General features: G+C 34.5%; 1 protein-coding gene across 3 annotated transcripts in view; it reads right to left on the bottom strand.

The window, feature by feature from the left end:
• The window catches only part of LOC149784912 (RNA cytidine acetyltransferase-like), a 107515-nt gene that overhangs the window by 67211 nt on the left and 21547 nt on the right, over positions 1 to 18757 (bottom strand). For all 3 annotated transcript variants that reach the window (XM_089978503.1, XM_089978504.1, XM_089978506.1), the window contains 5 exons: positions 16701 to 16762; positions 13126 to 13240; positions 8390 to 8497; positions 3888 to 4021; positions 1102 to 1195 (listed from right to left, as the gene is read on the bottom strand). In XM_089978503.1, the coding sequence (XP_089834629.1) occupies positions 1102 to 1195; positions 3888 to 4021; positions 8390 to 8497; positions 13126 to 13240; positions 16701 to 16762 (513 nt within the window). The remainder of the gene's footprint in view (positions 1 to 1101; positions 1196 to 3887; positions 4022 to 8389; positions 8498 to 13125; positions 13241 to 16700; positions 16763 to 18757) is intronic.

Genomic DNA, 18757 nt, shown 5'->3' with positions numbered 1-18757 from the left:
TTGGCACAGAGAGTCAGAGCAGAGATCTCTCACTCTTCCTTCCCTCCCCTCCGTTGTTGTTGTCTTGGAGGGGGGGGGGGGGGGGGGGGGGAGGGGGGGGGGGGGGGATTTTCAAGACAAACTTCAAGGCAGCCATAGTTAAATTTATTTATTTAAATTTTGGTCCAACTAGGTAACATAAAAAGTCTATTGCTGAAAACCCCATGTTGATATAACCATCCATTTGAGGGAAGCAGAGATAACAATATATCAAAATATCCACCTTGGGGGTAGTATTGAGGGTTAGCCATTTTCATTAAGTACCAACTAGATGCCGTAAGAACTCTTCTTGTCAAAATGATTTTCCATTTAAAAGGAATAGCAAAACATGATTTTCAATAGGTCCACATAACGGATGTAAGAACAGCACAATTTTAATTTAGGATCAACATTAAAATAAGTTTTTAGTGAAAACCCCATGCCCATGCCGATATGAACATTCATTCAGGAGACTGAAGTAGTGATAAAAAGATTTTCTAGATGACTCCTGCTATAACTAGTAAAGCTAAAAATACAGTATTACCAGTATATCTGTAGTGATGCAAACCCATGGGCATGCTTATATAGCATCAATTTTTAAATCTAGGATTCTTGTCTAGAATTGATAACACACCTGGTCAAAAGGAACAAAGATCTACAATGACACTGCTTCCCGCTGGATCTTCAGCAACAATTGCGGTCATTTATTCCTCTTATTTAAAAAGTCTTAGTGCCAAAATAGTAACCCTAAGCATTAGTCTTCCTCACAAATTATCTGCATCTTTCTGTCTGGTTTCTTGTTTATTGCACTTCTATTTTCACTAAGAAAAACTATATTATGTACCAGTCTATCATATTGGTGCTTAAGTACTTTTCTCCTACCTTTTTCTGTATGAAGACAAACTCATGTACAATTTTTTTTCCATAAAATATATATTTGGATTTTCATCTATATAATTTAGAAATTAGAATTTCCATGAAAAGTTTCTAAAAATTCTGCAAAATCCATCATCATCCACATATAATTATGTGTTTTAGTATAAATTCTCTGAATAAACATTTAACAAAAGGAATGAGGCTTACCTGATATTCTAATGCATCAAAGCCTTTAAATACAAATTCAAACAGAGTTTTCAGATTTTCTGGACTAGGTGCTGTCACAAAGATGTTGGAATATCTAGAGAAATAAAGATTATTAAGCAAAGATATCATTAAAGGATTGATCCATATCCATACACAATTAAGTAAATACAAATATAGATATAAATGTTAAAATATAGAGCAAAATACAGACATGTTATAAATATAATAAGGTATTCAGATATATGCCAATACAAACATTTTATTACATTTATGCATATTTATTATATATCTTATTACACTTATAAATATTTATGCATACAGCATGACCCCGCTATTACATGCTCCGTCAAAACACGAATTCAGATATAACAAGGTCATGGTGTGGCTCCCCAAAATTTCATATGCATGTATTTTTCTCGTACATGAAAAAAAATTCTTTCTTAAAAATACAAAAAACAAATAATCAAAAGTTTAATATCATTTTGGGAGAGAGATCGTGTTTGAATAATACAAGACGATCATGGCATGGCTCCTGCAATTCTATATGTATTTTTCTCGCATGCTAAAAATTATTTTTTTCTTCATAAAAGTAAGAAAAATAACATGTAAAAAGTTTATTCTGGGATCACGTAGGGCTTTGCCAATGTTGCAAACTTTTACTTTTTTCCTCATTGGGGACAAAATATACTATCTGGCAATTTTTTTTATCTTGGTGACATTGTTGACTATTTTAGACTGGTATATACAACCATTGGTTTGGAGTGGAGAAATTCAGAGGCCCCATGAAAGGAAGCCGCAAACTGGATGTAAAATGCATTGAAATTTATCTATTATTACATAAACAAATTCTCTGTATTGACAAGCCACCTAAACAGTGCATTGTTATATCATAATCAGCTTATCTTGACATTTATCATGAGTACTGTATGTTGTGAGATATCCACTTTTTTTGTTGTTGACATTTCTGGTAATGGAGATCAACTGGACAAGGCATTATCTGCTCGCTAGTAATTAATATATTTACAAAGACTGACGTCTGTATGTGGATGGTAAGTAAAATTCCTATTCTTTTCAATCAGAATTAAATCCTTCAGAACACCCCTTTGTTAAATTTCTGACACATGCATGGAAGGCAGAATCATGTTTCTACCACAAATGTAAAAAAACAACAAAAAAAAAAACAACAAAAGACATATTACTTATTGGTTTATTCAATAGGCAGGGAGGAACAGTAACTAGAATAGACCAAATGACGCCCAATTCCTTTTTAAGAATGTAGCTAGATAAAATAGTCCGCAGAAATTTCAAAGGAAACAGATTACCTTTGAAACATCGATTGTTATTCTTTTGTTGTTGTTGTTTTGGGGCTTAACGCCATTTTTCAGCACACGATAGGCTATACATGGCGGCCAGTATTAATGGTGGAGGAAGAACCCGGGAAAACCCTGGAAAGAACCACCGACCCACGAGAAGCTACTGGCAAGCTTTCTCACATACCCACATTGGCTGAATCCTAGACTCGAACCGCCGCAGACAGAGGTGAGATGGCAGTGATCCGTAACGGAGAGCGCTTTAGACCACTCAGCCACTCGGGGCCCCCATCGATTGTTATGAAAATGTACTCAGCAAATGAAAAAAATATCAGTTGCAATCATGCAATACAATTATTTGATGCTGCCGCCACAGTATGAAATGGGCTTTTGTTTGGTTCCCTAAAGCTGGCCTTTAGCGGTGACTTCAATAACGCATGCACCCTTCATCAAAGAAAGCCGACTACAATCTTCAATAAAAACAAAGAACTTTTCTTTAAAAATAATCAGTACTAAACTTAAATAAAAGTAATGGAATCTGATGGATTTTTGCATTTTCCAACTTGACTGGAACATGCTAACTGTGCCATGAAAGTTCCTTTCCGCAGGGAAAAAGTTTATGCTTACAAACGCTACCAATAGCAGCTTAAAATGCTAAGTAACTTCTACCGACTTGACCTGTGACAAAATTATTGAATATTTTAAATCTCTGTGTGTGTGTGCTTATTTTCGATGGAATCACTTGTACTGTGGATTCAATGCATATGATGAGATTAGTGGGTGAGTACACAGTGTTAGTACATGCCATACATTAGACATGTATATATATATAAACAATATTCATGTATATGTACCAATTCGTGGTTCTCTAAATAAAATAAACTACTATATATGCCTTCTCTGTTTTCACTACAGGTGTATTTCTCATTTAATATGCATTGATTTAAGATGGTAACTGTGCAGATGAAGCACTTTTTTTACTGCCGGCATTTATTACCCACCCACCCCCCCACAATTTTTTGGGGGTACATGCATCATTTCTTCAGCTAACTGACCTGGTTGCTTATAACACGGTTCGGTCTATAACACGGTCGGGTTCTGTGGCTCCCAACTACCGTGTTATAGCGGGGTCACACTCCACATGTTATTACATTTATATATATATTTATACATACAATTTCTTATAGTCATACATATTTATACAGACATTTAACTACAATGATACATATTTATGAACATGCATGAAAACACACACACATACATATGAATACACGATTTCATATAACAAAACATAAGAACACTATATTTCTGGAGCGAGACAAACTTGTTCCTACAAAATGAAATTTGTCTGAAATGTTTTACTAAATTTGCATTTAACTGACTGATGAAATGACATGATTCATCCTTATCTACGAAAATGTATACTTCACAACTTATTGTAACTTCCTGAAATTCTCAATTGGAACTAACACCTACCCAAAACCAACAGCTGTGGCCATAGCTAATCCTAAGGCTGCTGACTTGCCACGCCCTCTTGCTGCTGTCATGACTACTGTGCTACGCAACGTCTTCTCTGATATTGCCTCTACAAATTTTAGCAAACCTTTCGCCTGAAATGATATAAAATTCTCTTACAATGCTGAAAACTTACAGCCTGAAATGACATCAAGTTCTCTTACAATGCAGAAAACTTAAGCTGTACCTTAGAAATGGACTGGTCCATAACCATTAGACGTGCTAAATTTGGGAAACTTGGGGGCAACATATTATGGGGATCATGCTTGGTCAGAATTTTAAAGAAAAACCAGTTCGCCTCTAAGGGCCAACAGGAAGTCTAAACCCTTAGGGAGTCTTCATCTAGGTTGTCAAATAATTTCCTATATTCACTTACATTTGAACTATGTATGTATGTATGTACACATGCACACATATACATGTGCATACATGTACGTATGTTGACAGCAGGTTGGATCAATTACTCAAAGCTCAATGTGTAATGTGTTGTGCTTGATTATTTAATTGTCTATTATCTCCACCTTTGTGTCTGTCGGTAAATCTATATAATTTTGGTTAATAAAGAAAGAAAGAAGATGCGGAGAGAAGTAGAAGGATACAGTGAAGATATGGCATAAATCCAGTAAACACAAGGAAAAAATCAAGACATTTTATTCATTTGTCCAACACATGTCTCTTCAGCAAGGCATACAGCAAACATTTAAATTAATTTATCTTTTATTGGCCATAGAGGCACAAATTCATAATGACGACGCAAGAGTGGTGTTTTCACTTTTTTCAAGTGCCAAATTACTGCAATCAGTCCATGACTCTTGACTATATAATATGGCAGTAATGGACATAAGACCTTTCTCTATATTTTAGAATATTTAAAACATGTAATTAACTTGTTCATATATTTATGACTAATGGAGTTGGAATGCAAAATTGGAACTTATCCTATGTGTCTTCATACAAGGTGCAATATGTCTTAATTTTTTATCCAGCTAGTTTTAGATGCCTCGACAGAGTACAATAACAGTCAATGTTATTAATGTACAATTTCCTAAATCCCATCATAACTGAAATTGCAGTTAGTTCTAATTAGCCAATTGTAATATCCAATCAGATAATCATGAAACAATATGTTTGAATGATCCATGGCAAATTTCTTTTTCACCTTTACAGATCCCAACCTAACTAAATTTATTTAGTCCTACAGTAAAGCAACTATCTTGGCAATATTTGTTTCAACAACACAAGTCTCAAAAATGTGTAGTGGAATTAGTCACAATTCATTGCACAGCAAGTATGTACAGAATAAGATCCCCTGAGGGTTCAAAGTTTGGCAGAAAAAAAGAAACTATTATTTGTTCCATAAAACAAAACAGCCAAGTCAGGTGGTTCAAAGTGAACTTTTCCTGGTTACATGTACCTCGATTCTATTTTCATGAAATACAAGAAAACTGAAAGTCTGTTCAGTAACTAATTAATAAAATAAAGTATAATTCTTCTTCTTAAGCCTCTCCTGTGTTTTTTTTAATCACATTTAAATCTTAAAACATGAACACTTTAGCTTTAGTCACAGCAGAAATGGTGAGAATTAAATTAGATCTATGTCTTTTTAATGCAAAACCTCATACCAAATTCGATTTCAATCAATGAGGTCCTTGAAAAGTAATCAAGTGAAATAAAAATTAAAGTTCAAAGTTCCAAGTCAAACTAGGGTCAAAACTGCTGGAAAACTGTAAAATCAACCATGAACTTGGTCTTTTTTCTTTAAAGACTTGTGCCAAATTTAATATCAACCCATTAATTCCCTCAATAATTATCAAGCAGAAGTGAAATCTGTGACATAAGATGACAAAACATGAACAACACTCTTTCATTCTTCCATGGGTATTGTGGGAGCATATAAACATGACATTTTCTTTTGCATTTAAATTTATGGACAGGAAATGTTTATCAAAATATCATGAATCTGTTGAATATGTTCAAATTAAAGAAATCTCTTGGAAATGAGTCATATGCAGCTGCTATAAATGGAAAATAAAGAAAGTAGATTCAGGCCTACCATGGACAAATGTATTATTATGCAGAAGTCTTCTTTTTTAGGCTACTCTCAAATTTATATGATGTTTTGGAAATAAATGATAATGAAACAGTCAGCTTTTTATTGATTTTTGTAATTGAACTTAAAATGTATAATCCATATACAGTCAAGCATAGGGCATAATTGAATGAAAAAAGCTAAATGATTGGTATGCCTTGCTACCTTGATAACAATGATAAACCCAGTGGTATGTATGCCTTGCTACCTTGGTAACAATGATAAAACCACTGGTATGTATGCCATGCTACCTTGATAACAATGATAAAACCATTGGTATGTATGCCTTGCTACCTTGATAACAATGATAAACACATTGTTATGTATGCCATGCTACCTTGATAACAATGATAAACACACTGTTATGTATGCCATGCTACCTTGATAACAATGATAAAACCACTGGTATGTATGCCTTGCTACCTTGATAACAATGATAAACACACTGTGATGTATGCCATGCTACCTTGATAACAATGATAAACACAATGTTATGTATGCCATGCTACCTTGATAACAATGATAAACCCACTGGTATGTACATTGCTGAATCAGACTTGCTTGGTAGTTAGATAGGATTTAATAGTTAACAAATTGTCAAAGTTACTGCAACAGATTAGGACATCCCAATCATAGCACTCTCTTTAGCTGCTGATATTTGTATGACTGTGGTTATGAATAGGGCTGAAAGAGAGGTAAATGTGGAATGGGGATGAATAGGGTTGAAAGATAGGTAAATGTGGAATGGGGATGAATAGGGTTGAAAGAGAGGTAAAAGGGGAATGGGGATGAATACAGGTGAAAGAGAAGTAAAAGGGGAATGGGGATGAATACAGGTGAAAGAGAAGTAAAAGGGGAATGGGGATGAATAGGGTAGAAAGAGAGGTAAATGGGGAATGAAGATGAATACAGGTGAAAGAGAAGTAAATGGGGAAGAATACAGCTGAAAGAGAGCTAAAAGGGGAATGGCTATGAATAGGGTTGAAAGAGAGGTGAAAAGGGGAAAGGGGATGAATAGAGTTGAAAGAGAGGTAAAGGGGGAATGGGGATGAATAGGGTTGAAAGAGAGGTAAATGGGGAATGAAGATGAATTCAGCTGAAAGAGAGGTAAAGGTGGAATGAGGATGAATAGGGTTGAAAAAGAGGTAAAAAGGGGAATGGGGATGAATAGGGTTAAAGAAAGGCATAAGGGGAATGAAAATGAATACATTTGAAAGAGAGGTAAAGGGAAAATGGGCATGGATGGGGTCGAAGGGGAGGTATAAGGGGAATGGGGATGAATGTGGTTGAAAGATAAGAAAAAGGGGAATGGGGATAGATGGGTTTGAAAGAGAGGTAAAAGGGGAATGGCGATGGATAGGGTTGAAAGAGAGGTAAAAGAGGAATGGGGTTGAATAGGCTTGAAAGAGAGGTCAATGGGGAATGAAGATGAATACAGTTGAAAGAGAGGTAAAAGGAGAATGGGGATGATCTCTTTTAAGCTTCAATTCAGAGCTAGTTTGGTTTATAATAAAAAGAACATTTTCTTTTTGTTCCTAAATATCATTTTGTGGTATAAAAACACAATATATTTTATTTTGTTGCTTCACCACTGGTAAAACCACCACATCTTTTGACCCATACAATGAAATATATCCTGTATTAAAATGTGAAAAGAAAATATATTCTAAATATTACCTGATATTTGTGGAATATATTTGTCACATTTGTGATTACTTGGAAAATCCGTAATCAATTATAAGTGTCTCCAATCATTTGTGATTACTTGTAAAATCCGTAATCAATTATAAGTGATTCCAATCACTTGTGATTACTTGTAAAATCCATAATCAATTATAAATGATTCCAATCATTTGTGATTACTTGGAAAATCAGTAATAAGTTAAAGATGATTACATTTATGTGTGATTACTTGGTAAATCAGAAATCAATTATAGGTGATGACTATTACTTGCGATTACTTTAAAAATTAGTGATCAATTATGGATTATTACAGTTAGTCATGATTACTTAGAAAATTAGTAATCAATTATAGGTGATTACCATTACTCTGATTACTCCACATCTGATTCTACAGAAGTGTCAATTTTCATTAGACATTTAAACCTGTTTCTAGTATGAAGCACAAAAGCCATAAAAATTCACACCTACACAATACTGTTATTTCAGAGTTTATACCTCTGTGACTCTTATACTGATAAAAAGTCAAGAACAACTATTGCACATTCTGAATATCAAACCTGCTAACCCTTTATTAAAATAGCATAAAAAGGAAAACTGCTGACAACTGGGTGTTGTGATCAGGTAACTATGCATACAAGAGAATACCAGATCATGCAAAATTAGTATTTCATGTAAACCTGCCCTTACTCACCTGGTCCAGAGTCTTACAGCAGTTCACCAGTGCTCCAACAGGCTGTGTGTCCTGGAGAGAGTCTTTCAAGTCCCGTAACTCTTGATCGGATTGACTAATGGCATCCTCCTGTTGGAATAATTATATAAAAATTTAAATACATAAATCTCAATGATTTATTCCAAAGTTAAGCCCTAACAGAGCTAATGGTCTATCATGTAAAATCATTCAATGACCCTGCTGCCTAGATGATGTACTATGTACATACCTGAAAGTGTCAAGCCATTTATAAGAACATTCTTTTGTATTTTCATCAATATTTTGTTGCTGATGTAGTTTTAGCACCATTTTTCAGCACAAAAAAGGCTATACATGGTGGTTTATCATTATAATCTTAAACAATACTGGTATTTCAAATCCATGATTCAGAAGACAACACTTTCTTCCCTGGTAATCCATTCCCCATACAATATATATTGTAGAAATATGACAGGTCAAAATTATAAACAATTTCATTTCATAAAATGCATACTGCAGTGCCTGAAAACTGTCCTAAGCCTAATATGTACTGGAAGAACAGAGGTATAATGATAACACCATATGGCACTAGCAAATTGTGATGTGCCATAAAAAAAGCCAATGAGTTAAAAAGGTCATTGTTTTTACTTCTGATATATAACTACAGTGCTGTTATTAAAACATTACATGCCTGCCCTGTGTTTTCTAAGGTACTAATAAAGCATGGTCGTGTCTCAGGAAAAATTATTCATCTACTGGTCTCACTGACATGGACCACTGGTCAGAGCACCAGGGGGTCATCACTAGGATCTTTAGAGTCCACAATACCTGTCTTGAAAAAATGGATTCTTCTCTTGGTTTAAGTGACCTTAAACTTTCAACTCTTGACCTTGGAATCAATAAGGATCTTCCTTACTAGATGTGTAAGCCATCCACAAAGTTTTGTAATTACAGATGGTCAACAATTCAAATCATTGGGCACAAATAAAACTAGTAACTGACAGAACAGATGGACAGAGAATATTTTTTAATATAAACAAAACTCTCTTGATAAGCCCAAGAGCTTCTCAGTATCAACATCATCACAAAAAACATACCAGGTAAAAGTTGCCTTTCATGATTTGTAGGTGGCACATTGGTCAGTTCTACTTCCCATGTCCAAAGGGGACATTGCAAATTGAGATTAAAAAAGAAGTCAGTATGCCATATTGTCACATGTAAACCCAAATGTGCCATCACAGAAGTCTGTTTAACAGAAGTTCTAGCATGAACATTTTGGAATCTAGGCAGCCTGTCTAGTATTGATAACATACTAAAATCAGCATACAATTCTATTTGCATCAAGGTATAAGCCTATACATACCAGTACAAAGTCAGGAACTATAAGGTCCAGAGAATAATGGTGCATCCATTTTCCCAGTTCCAAAAACACGAATTCCCTGAACCTTTTTGGCAAAATCAACAACATTAAATTTTACTTTTCCTTATCATCCCATTTTTCACGTATTTAGTCTTGTTATATAGTCTTGTTATATACATTCTAGATTTTCACAATGAGAAGCTATATTCTATGTACCATTCAAACACAATGGTGCTAAGTACTTTTCTCTCCAATTTTGACCACACAGAAATTTTGTGTTCAAAATTGTATCTCCCAAAATTTAGATTTTCTGGAAATTCATTAATATAGTTATATACATTCTGCAGACATTTTGCAAACAATTCATAATAATTCTGCAAATCCAGAATGGTTGGCATCTCTGTAAACCAGCAAAAACATCTTCAAATAATCAAATTTTGTTGAGGAAGTATAATTAAGTATGACATTTTGTTCTCCCTTGACTGTCCTTTATAGACAAATTTTGCTGTAATTAATGAGACAGTAATAGCTTGATAGTAATGTCTGTCTGTCCATACGTATGTATGTATTTATATGTATGTATGGATATAAACTATACAATACCATGTTTTGGTTTTTAAAACACAAAGCAAAGATAAAACCCAACATGAGTACCATGCATATCATACATCATGTTTAATAGTCCTCTGTGTCGGTAGTAATAGCCGACTCTATCTATCAATGGGTTTCAATGACTAGGACATTTGATCAATGTATGCAGTCTTGAACTCAACTTAATGTTCAGAAACCATACTTTTCTTATCAGACTTTTAAAGAACATGACCTCTTGTTTTTAGACACCAGAATCTAATGATTTCTTTATCACCCTAAGAGTAAGTCATCCACAATATTTGCTCAAGGAACTTACTCTAGAACAAATGTTATTCTGCAAAGACAATTCTTCAAAGAGCCACAAAAATGACCTTTCAACTGTAAATCTATTAGGCCATAAGCTAAGAGCCACAAAAATGACATTTCAACTGTAAATCTATTAGGCCATAATGTAAGAGCAAGCCAAACACATTCTTTGATCCAGACATATGGTCTGGAACATAGTTATTAAGCAAAACCCATTTATTTTCCTTCCATCAGTCACATAACCTTGACCTTTGACTGTTTGACCCTAAAGTCAATAGGCTTATTTCTTACTGTGTAGTAATGCACAAAATCTGGTGCAAGTACATGGCTGATAAATGAAATTTCTGTGCAGATACCATTTTCCTTCTTTCAGTCTCATGGTCCTGACCTTCAATATACAGACAACATAATCAACAGCTTCTTCCTTATTCAAGTACAAGCCATAAAGCAACTTTGGTCCAGGTCTGTGATGTAGAACTATTGTTACTGTGTATCAGCCATTTTCCTTCTTGCAGTCTTAGATGCTGCCACAGATTTTCTTATGAGGATAGGTCCCGCACACCTAGCATCAGAGAGTGAGAATCATGGGGGGGGGATAAACAATGTCAAATGGCAGTTGATGGCTGACATCGGTTAGAAACACCTAATTTGACATCGGTTAGAAACACCTAATTTGACATCGGTTAGAAACATCTAATCCAAAACAAGTATTTATTGACTTTGTATCAGTTCTTTGACAATAAATGAATAAGGTATCTGCATACCTAAATCAGAATCCTCCGATATTCATCTCTGCTCCTTATCACTCCACTTCTAAAAGCCTTTTAAAAATAAAATAATTTACTGGACTCCAGTATAGTCACCAGTTTATTTACTGTCTCAGATATCAGTCCACAGGACTCAGAAACTTGATCCCATTAAAGTAAGAAAATGATAGAAAACAATATTTGGAAAAAACCGTTCATATATATATATATATATATATATATATATATATATATATATATATATATATATATAGTGTCTTGCTTTGCTCCCACTTCTCCCTGTTCTGTATATTCTTTTCCTTTTTCTTTTCTGCTCGGATATTCTGACATGCATTGGGCGTGACAAGAGAACAGTTAGTAATATGTGTAATCTTTTCCCCAATGGGTTTTAAAAGTTGTGCAACTCTCAATAATTTTCATCTGAATCCACAATCATGTGGCCTAGATCAGGATCATTAAAGTTTTGATCCCAAAATTGATAAGTAAAGGCCAGTCGACAATTTTGGTAACTCCAAATGCTAGAGAACTCAAGTTTTGTGCACAAACCATATTTCTTCTTTCGATCATATTATCCTTGACCTTTGACCATTTTTCTCTGAAACTGACAGTGTTTTCTATTACCCCATGGGCAAGCCATCTACAAACTGTGGTAACTATAAATTGAGCTATTATAGTGACTGTAAATTGAGTTATTGTGCAGAATTCATTTTTCTTCATTTAATTAGTCATTTTGACCTTAAACTTTTTTGCAGTAACATATAAAAAACCACATTATGGTGGTTATATAAAACTCTACATCATGGTGGTTATGTAAAACTTAAAATATGAAGTATAAATCTTGATGCAAAGCACACTGCCCAAAAAAGTCCAAGACCTTCTCAGCTGGTACATCACCAAGGGGCACATCCTAGGCAGAAAAGTTGTCTCAATTAGTCGACTCCTAAGATATTAAGTATGGTAATTATGCCTCCTGTACATCCCCATGCTTGAAGAGCATGACATGGTAATTATGCCTCCTGTACATCCCCATGCCTGAAGAGCATGACATGGTAATTATGTCTCCTGTACATCCCCATGCTTGAAGGGCGTGACATGGTAATTATGCCTCCTGTACATCCCCATGCTTGAAGAGCATGATATGGTAATTATGCCTCCTGTACATCCCCATGCTTGAAGAGCATGACATGGTAATTATGTCTCCTGTACATCCCCATGCTTGAAGAGCATGACATGGTAATTATGCCTCCTGTACATCCCCATGCTTGAAGGGCATGACATGGTAATTATGTCTTCTGTACATTCCCATGCTTGAAGAGCATGACATGGTAATTATGCCTCCTGTACATTTCCATGCTTGAAGGGCATGACATAGTAATTATGTCTCCTGTACATCCCCATGCTTGAAGGGCATGACATGGTAATTATGTCTTCTGTACATCCCCATGCTTGAAGAGCATGACATGGTAATTATGTCTCCTGTACATCCCCATGCTTGTAGAGCATGACATGGTAATTATGCCTCCTGTACATCCCCATGCCTGAAGAGCATGACATGGTGTGGACATTAGGAGATTATATTGCAACATCCTTTGTACCTCACATGATTGTACTATTTATGTCTGCAAGAATACTTAAAAAGGTATGACGTTAAAACAGAGTCACCTCCACAAATCAATTTTATTTCAATCTGATTTTAAAAAGCTGTAGATCATTACCAAAGACTTGGCTGGTATAGGCTGAATGTTGAGTGCATGGGATGTTATTGGCAGCAAGTTCAGTTGGTCATCAATCACCATACAGTTCTTACAAGAGGCAAGTGACAAAAGAAACCTGAAATTAAAATAGAAACAATCATATATATATATATATATATATATATATATATATATAAAAGGAATACAAATCATATGGCGAATAACAGTTCTTTCAAGTGCACTGGATCCAGCAAGGGATGAAGTGTGTCAGGGATTGATTAAGATAAATGCAATAAACTGACAACGAACAGTGCAAAACTAATTTCTAACTAGCCTAAACGCTTTCAACTCTAAATGTGCATTTTCAAAGGCAAATACACAACAGAGACAAAGACAAAAAAAAAAAAAAGCATAGAGGTAACTTAAGTTGGTATTACAATAGAGACATATCATGCTTTAACTCAAGTTGGTATTATAATAGAGGCATATCATGCTTTAACTCAAGTTAGTATTACAATAAAGACATCCTATGGTTTAACTCAAGATGGTATTACAACAGAGACATGTCATGAGGTAATTAAAGTTGTTATTACAATAGAGGCATATCATGGTTTAACTCAAGTTGGTATTACAATAAAGGCATCCTATGGTTTAACTCAAGTTGGTATTACAATAGAGGCATGTCATGAGGTAATTAAAGTTGGTATTACAACAGGTACCCAATGAGGTAACTCACATTAGTATTGTAATTAGGGCATCTCATGAGGCAACTCAAGTTGGTATTACAATAATGGCATCCCACATTAAGATCAGTTTTTCAGGGATGAACACACCTTCACAAACCAAAAGAAATGGTCTGATAAGATGAGCTTGTAATTGCAGAAGTTAATAGGTTTTGAGAATGGTTTTAGATTTGATATGTTTATCTACATGCATTATTTGATGAAACAACACATTTTAGGAGGAAGATAAAGGGAATTATACAAATAAAGCAACACATCAGGAATTATACAAATAAAGCAACACATCAGGAATCATAAATAAAACCATGAATTTTTCCATGCAATCCAGAACCATCACATGTATGAACAAGCTATATATATATAGCAATCTTTCATACAATCACACGAGTCTCAACTTCTCATACAATGGTTAAAAAATAAAGAGAAAATGTATCTTTCACTAACTGGTTATAAATGATATTTTTTATCACTCCTGGGAAAACCATGTGTTGTCCAAAGCAGCTAATGAAAATGACTTATCCTGTGTGCTCAGAAAATTTATTGAAATTGCATTGACTAAACAAACTTTGTTTCAAATTTTAAAAATTAAAATAATTCAATGTGGGCATTATTATTTTCTGAATCGTGTACATCTTAAAATACAAAAAGATAAAGTATTATTGGATTTTTTTTAACAAACATAATTAATGTTTGAAGTTCAGAAATTGAAAATGCTCATAAAAGCTATCAATCTTCTGAATAATGAACATCCGATTAAAGGCTCTGCTATTTACCTTCAAACTTAAATTTATATATCAAAATAAATAAAAGTAATGTATGTATGTGTATGTGTGTGTGTGTGTGTGTAGTATGTACGCTGTATCAATGATATACCTTTAAATGAAAAATGTATACAACAAGTGGTATATAATTGATACAGCTGACATGCTATACATATGGGAGATAAAACTGACGGCCATAAACAGTGCACTTTAGGGGAGTGAACTCTTCAAAACCCATCGCATGTACGTATGCTCAAACAAGAAGTTCTGTAGTGATTCATAATTTCCCATACACTTCATTCATAGTAATTGCTATATGTTTCCTTTAGCAATATTAAATGAAATGAAAACACAATGCTGATAGTTAACATTCAATTTTTTTTAAATAATGTGCATACAAACATTGAATTTGCAGCGTTCATTGGGAACTTGGATATACTACAATCTGTAGCTGTGCAGTTTGAAATTTCTTTTTGTTGTGGGGGTGGGGGTTGACAGCATCATTACTTGGGTGGCCGGTGTTGCTCAGGTAATTGGCGTACGCCTGTTGTTGTTTGTCACTAATGATTGAGTAGCTGTTTATAGACTGTACATATTTTGGCCTGAAATTTGCATGATATCAGTTAAGGGAATGTTTTTGGCTCTTAACTTCTGAATTAGGTACTTTTGGCTACTAGTGTTTGTTAATTTCTTTCTTTCTGTAATATTTGCCTTTTCTTTCATCTTTTTCATGATGCATCCAAGTTTGTTAATTCTTGTTTCCTAAACCATTTTGGGTTTGTTGCTGAGATTGGCATAGTGTTGGGTGCAATATAGAAAGGATCTTCATGTTGACAAAAGTGTGCTGGTCTTAGCTCAGCATACCGTTTGTAGATAGCAAGTGGATCTCTCTTTGTTTTTGTTTGTTTTCATACATCTTAGGATTAATATCCCTGACATTATTTCCTTTTCAAGAAACTCGAAGCCATTCACATCTTTCTTTAGTGTAACATTCCCCCATTTCAGATTGTAATGTTCAGTCACTCCCCTCAAACCAAACTGCACAGAGTTGTTAGACCACAATGTGTTAACAATGGCTTCAGGTGTTTCCATCCTTATTAGTTTTTTTTTGCTATACAAGGCGTTTATTTCTTCATCTGTGATCAGTTGATTCCAACTGGGTTTATTACCTTTTCCTTTAGATTTTAAATCTTTTTGCTTAGCCCAAAGAGCTTCCCTTGTTAATGCAAAATTTAAGTCTGTTCCTCTCATGATTGTACTTGCATATTTCTTGATTTTAAGGTGGCGTTCAATGGAGCTGATGATGCTTCTTAAGCTGTTTGGTTCAAACTCAGATCCACCTTTTCTCCTAACACTGAGTATAAAACCAGCCAGGTGCTGATCCAATTCAGATGGGTGTATCTTGTGTCAATTACTGAATTCATTCTTTGACTGCAAGAATTCTGTCACTAGCCTTACATCAAAAAGTGTCTTTTTTAAAGTGTTTTCAGTCTGCTTACTTTCTATAAATTTCAGCATATCATCAGGCTCATAGTGTACAAATCTGTCTTCCCTAACACAATGATCATTTTCATTTGCAAATGTCTCTATCAAACTCTGCAATTATGTGACAAAAGATACTGGTCTGTACAGTTGGACTCATAAGCGAGTATATATATGGTATCTTTATTCATATTTGTCAATTCAGCACCGACCCAGATCTACTTGTGCATTATGCTATGGCAGATCTGGGTCTGTACAGTTTGTAGTGGGATCCAACTATTATGCCTTTATATACAGTATGTATGTTCATAGAAATAATGGAATACAATTCTTACTGTAGATTTGCATTAGCCATATAATTGTGTATTTAAGAAAATTAGTTTTTACTTTGAATGAAGGAACTCAAAATCAATACCAGCTCTTCGATTATTTGTGATTTATGTGTTAATATGATTCTAAGAATGGAACAATTCACTTACAATTATTTGGCACATTTATGTTGGTCATCTGATACTTTGATCAATCTGGTATTTGATAAGCACAATGGAACTAGATTGTAAAAACAGACTCTTGATTCCTTAAAAAGCAAAACTAAATGCTGGTTTGTTACCTTTCATTAAAACGTCCGACTACATCACAGTGGGCTTCGGTTCTGTATCTTGCATGAACATCCTGGAAAATAAATATTTCTTTTTCTTGAGAAAAAAAATGGTTACTAAAAGAAAACATCAGGACTAACTTAAAAAACCTGTTATGATAATACCTCCAAAAATGCAGGCACTACTGTTTGTCAAAAGATATTTATGCCTGTAAGACAGAGTATCATATACTGAACCAAAAGAGAAATGCATTGTCTGGTATTTTTTGTAACAAAATTTGTGTGTATCATGGCATGACCTAAGTTCTAAGATTTTGACATCATGAAAATGACCTTTCATAAAAACTTGCAAATGAAATATATTTTTTAATGCTTTTAACTTGTTAGAAAGTATGAATCATGAATTAAAAGATTCAATTTTAAAGTACTTTTTATAGCATATTGCTGATTCACATATTTTCATGAGTGCTAATTTTCAAGGTTTGCCCACAAAATGACATTTCTGTTGGTAAATTTGTCATCTGGGGAAAAGAGTTCTCCCTGCCTCCATTAAAAGTGTTACACCAACCCTCCACCCCCCAAGAAAAACAGTAAATGAACATTATTAGATAAAAATGCATGTTTTATTTACAGTCGCATATTTTTACTTTATGTGAGTTGAAAATATCATGTATTCACCACCTTTTAGGTAAAGTATGAAAACATGAAAATAGTATATCAGACATCAGACCCAACATGACATGTCAAAAGGTGGCACCCAGATGGCCATGTCATTTAAGGTGCTTGACCGTACAGATCAGTGACATCTCAATTCTGGCCGCTTGGATTCAAGTCTAGGGCTTGGCCAACATGGGTAGGTTAGAAAGTTTGCCAGTAGCTTCCCACAGATTGGTGATTCTTCCCAAGGCATTGCTGGGTTGTTTATCTACAAGATAGACCGGTACGGGCTGTCATGTATAAGCCTCTCATATATTGAAAAATAGCATTAAGTCTACAAAAATAACAACATGTAACATGATAATGAACTATTCTGTCCTGTCAAAACTGTGATTTCCTAAGTGTACAGGACTAAATGCAATAGTAAATTTTGTAGTTTAGTTTAATGGAAAGTGGTGGACTTTGCTGCAGGTTATTTTATATATGTGCGTGTGTGTCAATGATTTGGATTTTTAACGTAGCTTTTACAATTTTTCAGTCATATAATAATAATAATAATAATAATAATAATAATAATAACGAGGACTTTATATAGCGCCTAATCTTTAGAAGCTCTAAGCACTTTACAACATTAGACAACACCTATAAGATAAAAAACATATAATGATATGATTACAAAAACAAACACCATGAAATTAGAAAACATTAAAAAAAATGCTGAGAATATTTAAGGTAGGAAACATTATTAGGTCTTTAAGCTTGTTCATGCAGTCGAAATAAGTGAGTTTTGAGAGCACTCTTGAATGTGATCACTGTGTCTATGTGTCTAAGTTCAGTGGGCAATTCATTCCATGTTGCTGGGCCCTGGTATGCAAAAGAACGCTGTCCAAATGACTTTGTTTTCCTACTTGGAATAATGAGTATACGATTGTCAGAAGAGGAGTGTAAGTATCTTGCTGGTGTGTACACATGGGTGAGGTCAGATAGGTATGTTGGACTAGAGTCCGACAGTGAAACATAGCACAGAGAACAAATTTTGTATTTGATTCTGGATTGAATGGATAGCCAGTGTAGGGTACATAGCAGCGGGGAGGTGTGCTCTGATTGTGGTGCTCTAAGTATGATCAGAGCAGCTGTGTTTTGAACTTTTTGAAGTTTCTGGAGCAGATATTGAGATGAACCAGACAGAACTGAGTTACAATAGTCCAGTCTTGAAAGTACTAATGAACACAAGTGTTTTAGTGGCATCAACTGAAAGATATTTGCGAATTGAGCTGATGCGCCTCAGCTCAAGATATGCAGCCTTGCATATGTTCATGACATGTTGGTGCAATGTGAGAGTACTGTCCAGAGTAACACCTAGGTTTCGTACTGACTGTGTGAATTTAATGTTGGTGTTGCTGATATTTATT

This window comes from Sinohyriopsis cumingii, chromosome 13, assembly GCF_028554795.1.
Source record: "Sinohyriopsis cumingii isolate HCF-2022 chromosome 13, ASM2855479v2, whole genome shotgun sequence".
NCBI lineage: Eukaryota > Metazoa > Mollusca > Bivalvia > Unionida > Unionidae > Sinohyriopsis > Sinohyriopsis cumingii.
Note: the sequence above shows the minus strand (reverse complement) of the source record. Positions and strands in the feature narration are given on the sequence as shown.